General features: G+C 35.7%; 1 protein-coding gene across 1 annotated transcript; it reads right to left on the reverse strand.

Annotated features, from left to right (window-relative positions):
• Nucleotides 1–1,212: 1,212 nt before the first annotated feature.
• LOC143556901 (putative sucrose-phosphate synthase 1) lies at nucleotides 1,213–9,093 on the reverse strand. The gene is made up of 13 exons (XM_077046114.1): nucleotides 8,905–9,093; nucleotides 6,730–6,819; nucleotides 5,854–6,095; nucleotides 5,393–5,456; nucleotides 4,591–5,292; nucleotides 4,048–4,164; nucleotides 3,752–3,883; nucleotides 3,501–3,677; nucleotides 3,360–3,413; nucleotides 3,045–3,107; nucleotides 2,061–2,963; nucleotides 1,846–1,973; nucleotides 1,213–1,489 (listed from the first exon to the last, which is right to left on the reverse strand). The coding sequence occupies exons 1-13, from the start codon at nucleotides 9,082–9,084 to the stop codon at nucleotides 1,213–1,215; spliced, it is 3,129 nt and encodes a 1,042-aa protein (XP_076902229.1). The 5' UTR covers nucleotides 9,085–9,093.
• Nucleotides 9,094–9,865: the final 772 nt, after the last annotated feature.

The following is a 9,865-nucleotide window of genomic DNA, read 5'->3' on the forward strand; positions in this document are numbered from 1 at the left end:
GAAAATGAGATGAGAAATGGGAAGACAACAAATCGAAGATGAAAATGGATTAATTATGAAAAAATGATTATAGTTAAGCTCGCATTTGAAAGCACAAGATACTTACGGTGTGGTGCAAAATTATGCATTCTTATCTTTATTTTCAAGTTTTTTTTTTAAAGATTATATATTCTTATCTTTATTCTTAAGTTTATCTAACTCTTTTTTTTTTTACTTTAACTTTTATTTTATTATATTATTTACTTAAATTTGAGTATATATATTTTTTCAATTATAACTTTTGGAATATAATTTTTTATAAAATACCGAGAAAACCGTTGCGACATGCTTTAATTTGTCTATGTTTAGATGTAAGTCTCGTTTAGAACAGAGTTGCACGTGATAATGTCAAGTTAACTAAGCATAGACGAATAAGGTCATTAAAGCTTTTTTTGGTTATTCTTTTCTAAGATAGTGTTTTACGTTTTGATCTAAGTTTTCTTAATTTAAGTTTTAACATGCCTCGACGCGTGAGTTAATACTAGATAACATGCATGCGTTGTTCAACGTTTTGACTTATGTTTTTTGTGTAGTTTAATGTCTTCGCGCAACACCAAGTCGTAATACCTAGTTACACGCACATTTTACAAAATTGGTTAACATAATACATAACTAAATATGTGTGTGTCCTTGCACCCAAGTAAGGTTTTTGTTAGAGAAAATGAAGTACCATTGAAGTATGGGATTGATTTGTTATTTTCTTCCTTTCGTATTCTTTCTAAATTTTTTCTTTCGCAAGAATTCCAAGAATTCCAGCTAAAGTCACAGATAATTTATTTATCAACTCAAAACTAAGATTTCAGGTATCACTTTTTTCTTGTTGAAATTTCATACATTATGATTGTTACTCCAAAATCTCGTGATAGAAAAGAATGGTTTATTCAACAATGAAAGAAAATAATGAAAAAGCGTTAAAATAATGAAAAAGAAAGATAAAACTTAATAGAAATGCAAAACACATTTAAGAAAAACTCATAAGCGAAACCTAAAAAAATTGAAAAAGCCAAAAGCAAATTGTAAAAATACAAATAAAAAACCCAAAAACTTATTGTAGCTGTATTCTTCAAGATTTAGTCATTACAACTCCCAAAAAGGGACCCAACACTTCCCAATTTTTTTTATAGTTCTATGAAGTTGCATAAGAAAAAACAAGAAAAACACATCATTGATAATTTATCCCTTGAGAACTTCAAGTTTTACCAACGACCCGCGAATGTTGGCAACACTGAACTGATCGGGTGTTTGAATAATGTTAGAACTGTTTTGGGGCCAGACGTCTGAAAGCGAGTAAATTCTGTTGGCATTAAGTTGGTCGTTAGTATTACTGGCGCCTTTAAGTATAACTGATTTATGAACACCGCCAAGAAATCCTTCATAATCAGTGTCTCCACTTTCGCCAATAAAAACGACCACTTTTGTTAAGTCCATACCCCAACGGAGATATAAATACCTGAAAGCATATTATTGAATGGTGAAAATGTGTTGTTATAGATTGGACAAGTGGAGCCTGACCCGGCCCGTGAGGCACGAATGGTCCTTGAAAACAACTGGTATTTTTTAATGGACGGGTTTAGAGGTGCAAAAACTGGTTCCAATTTGGGTCAACAGAAATCAAAATCAGTATGGTTAGGATAAATAGAGTTTGACTCGTTTGAAACTGGACTTTGATCAGTTTGGGCCGTGTTAGATCAGTTTTTTGGGGCCGTTTTTCTTTTGTTTTTTTTTTTTTTTGCGCACCTCTAAACGGGTCAACTGTCAAGGCCCGGTTAGTTATAAATCAGAGACGGGTATAAAATTTTATTATACCTGAGGGCTTGTGAACGAGACGCTAATACAGGAATAACATTTATTTTCCGCCCATTTTGGCAATAAATAACATGACAACGAAGAGCTTGGATTTTCATCATCTTCCTAAGCTCCTTTGCAGGCGGAACCTGCAAGTTAAATAAGAAATATAAGATAAATGGAAAACGGGTCAAACAAGTTGAAAGTCAGTCAAATAACATAATAAACAAACTTACCAGTGCCGGATTTCGAACGTTAAAAGCATAACAATAATTAGTAGAAACCGCTTCATCTTCTGTAACAACATGTTCTTCCTTTTTATTTTGGGCCTTTTTGTCAATAACCGAAGAAGCCCATCTAACCAAAGTCTTTCTAAGCCCTTCGCCGCCCCATCGGTACTCAATATGCGAATGATAATAAAGATCAAACACGAACGGGTTATCTTCCGAATGCGAAGATGTGTAGTACAGATCAGCACCACTGTTGCAAATAAACGCGTCAAAATCGGACGGGTTCAGCCCGTTTGAAACCACAAACGAGTGAATTTCCGCCATTTGTAACGATGTCGCCAGTATAAACCCGACCGACCCGTCATTTTTCTCGTTTTCTACCGCCTCAAAAACCTTCTTAATGTTTTCAAAAAGATTTTTAATATTATCAGTATCGATGGCGATTACAAAGATATGGTTTCGTCTTCTTAACGCGGGAAACTTAGCTTGATCAGATGTTTCTCCTGACATGGTTCGTGACGCGGTTTTTACGATATTACCCTTGGAATATGACAAAACCGCATTCTCTAGTTTACTCTTTCTATCCTCGGAATCGACACCGTCTAATGAAAACTTTAGATTTAGAGAGATATCCTGCATATCTCTTAACGAGTCACTCGGTGATTCGGGTTCTGAATTTTCATCATCATCACTATCGTTGTTTTTTAGCCACCCGGGATGCCTCGGCTTGCAACTCCCGATACGTGAAAGGTAAGTTTTACAATGCTCGGTCCATGAAAACAAATGAATGTTTCTCAGCCCGTTTGACCGGCATTTTGACCAAAGCTGCTTATCTGCCACGAGCTTTAACAAGGCGTCAGCAACGGATTCGTGGTCGTGTGGATCGACGAGTAAACCATTGTCAAGTACCTGCAAGGGTAAAATGGTCATTTTGCAGGTTGAGTTAATCAAATCATGTAACAACATAAAAAAGAAAGAAATGATACTTACACGGTGTATATCTACAGGACCGCCATTTTTTGTGGCAACCATCGGTAGCCCGTGAGCTGCAGCCTGTTCAACGAAAAGTTAATATCTGAGGTGACTATTTTGACTCATTGACTTATAAATGGGCCCACTTTGGTTATGGTTTATCTCAAACGGGTCAAATGGGTCAATAAGATTATAGCAAATATGTTAAAAAGTTAGATGCATCTAATCAAAATTCATATAACCTCCTAAATCGTTTTATTCAAAGATTTAGATTACTATAACAATAATATTTTTTTTCTGTAATCATCATTAACGCATTTATAAGAAGATAACCTCGATCAAAGTGAGTCCGAATGGCTCAATGAAAGCTGGATTGATGAAAACACCCTGCCATAAAAAGTAAAAAATGCTTTACGTCTCAAAATACACACGCATAATATGATATTATATCTTTTCGTTTTGGTAACTCTATACCTTAGTCTTTGCTGCTAAACAGTAGATATCAGGAACTTCATTTTGTTTATGATGTTTAGGGTATGCTACTTGACCATAAAGATCATACTTATCAATCATTTTAATAATTGAAAGAAGCATTGAAGCACCCGTGCTTGACATCTCATCAATGTTATCACGGTTACCCATTATTAACGTCTGTTAAATAAAAACGAAAGTTAAAATCCAATAAATAAAGTTAAGAAACCAATCAAATATAAATGTAAACATACAAGATTTGCAAGCTCTCGTAACGGACGACACTCCCCGAATGCTTTGACCAAAGTTGTAAGATTCTTTTTCGGGTCGGGCCTAGCAAGTGCGAGTATCATGGGCTTGCGTGGGTTCGTGAAGAAACGCATTATCTGCATGAAATGAAGGTTAAGAATGTAGCGTGTTTACACTTTCAAATATTGTAAAGCCAAAAAAGAATGTGTTGATTTCGGATGGGCCGAATATTGTTTTTAAATCATGTGACATTATATAACGACGACCAGCCCGGCCCGTTTTGATGTGTTACTTAACCAACCTCGGCCCAAATAGGCGGATCCGGAGAGGCCGGACGATCTTCGGTTCCTTCGGTTTCACCATCCATGTCACCATCATGTGGAATAATATGATTAAACTCCATTCCAGGAGGAATTACCTGTCAGTAACTATAGTTATTAATCATGTACACGTGACATTATAATAATAAAAACGGTAACCTTTAGAACATTTTTACAATAGTTACAACGGGCCAACTCAAAAGATAACGGGCTTTTCAAGTTGCAGCAGAATGAAGAATCTTAGCAACATTGAGCAAATATACATATCACAAAAATTGCACATTCTGACCCGTTTATATAAGAGCCTCCTAAATCATTATACTGCTAGATTATTATTGAAATTATATCGTTTTTTGAAAACATATTTGACAAGCTAATTAGTTATAATAAAATAGGTACTAAAAAAGGTGCTTGTTTAACCCATACTAAAAAACTAGTTTTGACTATGACTTTTGGTCCGTTACTCGACTCTGCCCACTTTGTACATAACATCAGCATAAGCGAAAACATGATTTGGAACTTACAACCATGCGAGGCATAAACCGTCCATAACAGCTCACGTTCTGCCTGATCCGAGCCCGAAGCTTACGTTCAAGAACCGGGTCAAACCCGTTATACAACCTCCACTGTTCTTCAATTTCCTGTCGAGTACTGGTTATAACCACCTCAGATGCATCAAGAGTCAACTCTTCAGCCTCAATCCTGCGCATTATCTTATACGTATCGTTAATCTCATCTTTAGATAATCTCCCTTGTCTTAAAAGTTGTTCCAACTTATCTCGCCCTAACGAGTGGCCCGTAAAGAGCATGGGCACGTTTAAGGCACCAGAAAGAAGAGCAGCTGAGTCTCCAGCATCTGCATAGTGACCATGTATGGCAACGGGCCAAACGGGCCGACCACCACCAACTTGCTCACCCAAAACTTTGGACATTTGGATGATGTGGCTAAGTGCACCATCAACAAACTCGGGAACATGTGGCCATAACAGCTCTTTAGGGATATATTTGTCTTTTGGACCGAACGGGATTCGGATTATATACGCACCACTACTCTCGCCCATTTCATCGTCTGTCAAACTGTCTGAATTATGTGGAGCCAGCATTTCAGTTGGTTCACCATAACTCCAGTCAACTTCAGGTGATGCCACTTGTCTAGTGAGTAAATCGACTCGGTAGACACCTGGCATTGAAGCTAAAGCGCGTGCGAGTTCCACAACATACTTAACCTTGAATATGAGATAGCATTTTGCATCAATTTTTTTGTATTTTTTTCACAAGGAATATAAGAGATACAAATTCTAAAGTATTATATTACTGTAAGTGTACCTGACCACCCGTATCAGAATCACGACCAAGCTCCATATTTTCACCACGTATTAGACCGTGAAGACTGCAAGAAATTTAGTTACAATATTATGCTAATTACTCAAAAAATCTTATCTATAACGGCTATAAATACAGATTTCACGAGAAACTTTATTTAGATATATTTTATTGTCATTATGCACCATGACACAATAATTTCAACAATTTCTAAGAGCAAGATTCTAAAAGTGTACAAGCGTCTTTAATGATCATCATGTCGTGTCTTAGCGCGATCAGATTCTTTTAATTCTCGCCCTTTTTCAAGATGGGTCCCACCGAATTAGTTTAGATTAACAACATTCATGTTTTACGCGTTATTTGACCGTTTTGCATGATAGATTGTGATTTAGATTGTTATTACTTATTAATATTATTATCAACTAGGCATGCATATTAATGTTAAAACAGAAGATACAACTTACCTTATTAACACAAGGTACAATTTTTTTCCCTTTTGTTGATTAGCCCATGCTTCCATTGCGTCTAACGAGCTAATTCTAGGCAACCGACCTTTATGGTTATCACCATGAGCCGATACATCACTGATCGTATCTCCTTTTTCACCCTCAGATAAGTCTTCTGACATATCAGCCACAGCTTCCCTTCGACCCCGTTCACGCTCAAGCCAGCGTTTATTCATTCTTTGAGTTACCTCACTCTCAAGCTACCAAAAAAAACCAAGAAAACTAACCACCGAAAATGTTTTGATTGTATATAACATTATAACTACAAATTGTGATTTCTAAGCACTTGTAGAGTTGTAGTAAGATATAATGCATATGAATAATGATTGCATCAGCAGTTAAACATACAAAGCATGCATGATCGTTAAAGATATCGCCTTTAATTAGAGTACTCGATACTATGAAGGATGAACATGAATTTACACTTCATATCTATCCTTTAGGAAGCCAATTATGAAAATTAAAAATGACAAATTGATCAAAGATTCTTTTTAAAGCCCGGTGTTGTAAAATCGGTTTTAGTCGGCGATTAATCAGTAAACGGTGAGTGACCGATTTGATTTCAGCTAATCGGACCCAATAATCGGTGGTCGGTCAAAGCCGATCCAAATCGGCCCAAATCAGTCAAATGTCGATCAATATTGGTCAAATTTCAGCCAAAATCTGTCAATGTCAGTCAAAATTTTTAAAGTATTTGAAAAAATTATACTTACTAATCCAATCTGATTAATAAGCTTAAAAATTATATATAAAATTTCAAAATTTTTGTATATTTATATCTATTTTTGAAAAACTATATATAAAACTACAACTACAGTTTGAAGAAATATAAACCTGTTTCTTCTGTCTAGCCAAATTCCAAATCCTCCAACACATATTCTCCAGCCTAGTGTTCCTCTCCTGAGGACTCCTCGTCGCCTGCGCCTGCATACACGCACATAGGGGTGAGCAACTTAACCGTCATAACCGTTAAACCGAACCATAACCAACATAACCGAACCGATTTTAACCGATAACCGACATAACCGGTGGGTCGGTTTAATGAATTTTTAAAAACCGCCAAATACGGGTCGGTTTTGGTTAAAGATAATTCCAAAACCGCTATAACCGAACCGACCCATTTATTTAACCAACAATGTGTTTAATATGTTTGGGATTAACTTCCACCAAACATGTTGTTGGATTATATTATTTTGATGTTTTTGGTTCAACGTTTGTTAGCAAATTAAGTTGAACTTCTGGATTATATATTGTCATTCTTTTTTGAATATTTGATATTAATATTATGGATTATATACCTTGTTAGATTATGTCATGCCGTTTTTTGTAATAATTGGTACCAAACTTTAAGGCTCAGTTACATTGTTTTTGTTACGGTTAACCGACCCATAACTGACTCACGATAACCTACAAAACCGATTAACCAAAACCGCCATAACGGTTCGGTTATGGTTATGGTTATTCATTAACCAGCATATCGGTTATGGTTATGGGTTTGGCTCAAAACCGCCCAAACCGACCCATGCACACCCGTACACGCACAACAATCCTTCAATTCATAACAGATTATAACAAAAACATAGCAACAGACATACACAGTGGATTAGGCGTGTGCACGAAACCGGAAAAACCTAACCAAAACAAAAAACAACGGTTTGGTTTTATGTTTTTGTAAAAGCCGAACTTATGGTTCAGTTCTAGTTTAGCATGTAATAAAAACTAAAAATATCGAACCGAAACGAACCGTACTTATAGATTTTCATTTTTATATTATTATTTGAAGTAATTCATAAGAATTTAATAAATTTGTAACTCAAATATTTTAGCCTAAATGTATAATAATCAATTAATAATTAACAAAATATTATAGCGCAAATTCATTATTTTTTTGGCCCAAAATTTCAAGCTCAAATGCAAAACCTAAACTGGACGGTTTTCAAATTTTCAAAAGTTTCGGTTAGGGTGGCAAATGTGACCCATTGGGTTGAATGGGTTGTAATAAAATGTATATAATGAGTCAGAACAGGTCAAACTAAAAAAAGAAAAGGATTGAAACGGGTCAAAACGGGTTAGACATTTCTTGAGCTTTTTTTTTAATGGAACGAGAAAAGCGGAGAAAACTTTTTAGTTTTTTTACTTTTTAAGTTTTTGACTTATATTTCAAGTTAAAATTTTTTAATTATTTTGTTCTTAATTTTTTTAATGAGGGGTTTTTGAAATAAGTCAAAATGGGTTGAGATTTTAGAAACCCCTCATTAAAAAATTCAAAAAAATAATTAAAAAATCATGACTCAAAATATAAATCAAAAACTAAAAAGGTAGCTCAGTTGGCCAGGCAAGTGACGGGAGACCCGGAAGTCCCGGGTTCGATCCTTGATGCCGACGGGAATTTTCCCAGAGCAAAAAAGCATGTCGTGCCTTCGGGCAGGGTGAGCAAACTGGGTTTTACCGGGAACGCCAAGCCAAACTTGGATACCAGCGTGGATCCCGATAAGGTCAACATAGTCTGGCCCGAGTGGGGTGGTGGGGCCGTAATGCGGTCGTGATATCATTTAACTGCAAAAATTCACCGTTCGAAAAAAAAAAACTAAAAAGTTTACTCCGTTTTTCTCGTTCCATTATAAAAAAAATGTCAACCGTTTTGACCCTTTTTCTTTTTTTATTTTGACCCGTTATATACATTTTATTACGACTCATTCGACCCAATGGGTCATATTTGCCGCCCCTAGTTTCGGTTTTTGGTTTGTTTTAGCCCAAAATCAACTCAAACCGAACCATATACACCCTTTCAGAGCACCGAACTGATACCTGCCAAACAAATTCAGAACAGGTACCGAAACTCGTTTTTCGTGTTTTCGGTACGTGTACTAAATTCATTTCCGTATTTTCAATGGTACGGTTACCGTCAAACGATAAAAAATCTGTGTACAGTGTTTATATTCGGTTCGAGATCTCATCCCTAAAGCTGGATTAATGTAACAAATCAATTGATAATTAAAACCGACTCACCTTCACCCATGACCGGTGAAGATCAGTTTCATCAAACCCAATTACGTTATCAACGAAGTAACGAGTAGGACTAAACCGTCCTCGTTCTCGCAGAATTAGCGACGACTTAGCGTCGTCGAGGCCAGGGCCTACGTCCAGTATTGCTTCCAAGTAACTGTTTATCCAGTCGTTTCCCGCCATTGCGGTTGATTGATTGACTGATTGATTATTGTGTGTGAGAGAGATGTGAAGGTGAAGGTGAAGGTGAAGGTGAAGGTGAAGGTGAAATGAATTAGCGACGGTTTTGCAACGAAAGAAGGTGATGATTGAAGATGAGTGTTTGTTGTAAATTACACTACACGATCTGATAACACGCAGCAGCAGATGATGAAAGAGAGAGAAAGAGAGTGTGGGGGCTGAGATATAGGGTGTATCTTCTATTTAAGTATATATTATTATTATTATTAATTATTTATATTTATATATATATATATATATATATATATTTATATTTTATTTATATTTGTAATTAGCTTTCTGGTAGAGTGTAAACGAGCTGAGCTCGTGCTCAAAATTCGTTTGATATACATAAAGCTCGAGCTTGGCTCAACGCGGCTCATTTTTAATTAATTTTTATATATTTATAAATTGGCGTATCTTCTTGTGGACGCGGGGTGGCTCCGGGCACTGTCGTTTTTCGGTTAATAGTGTAACTTTAGCAATTTTTTCTGAAAATTTTTATAGATATTAAGCAAGGTCACCCCCGATGTATTTTTCCAAAAGGCTAACAGTCACCGCTGATTTTTTTATAAATATAATACCTCATCGTTTGATTTTTTTATAAATATAATACCTCATCGTTTGATTTTTTTATAAATATAATACCTCATCGTTTGATTTTTTTATAAAACCTCGCGGTTTTTATAAACAAAAGTTACAAAATAGTAGAATAGTAAAAGCTTCATTTTATAAAACTCAAAAT

Source organism: Bidens hawaiensis, unplaced genomic scaffold, assembly GCF_021521415.1.
Source record: "Bidens hawaiensis isolate Kalapana, Puna unplaced genomic scaffold, B.hawaiensis_p1.1 tig00018749_1, whole genome shotgun sequence".
In the NCBI taxonomy this organism is placed as follows: domain Eukaryota; kingdom Viridiplantae; phylum Streptophyta; class Magnoliopsida; order Asterales; family Asteraceae; genus Bidens; species Bidens hawaiensis.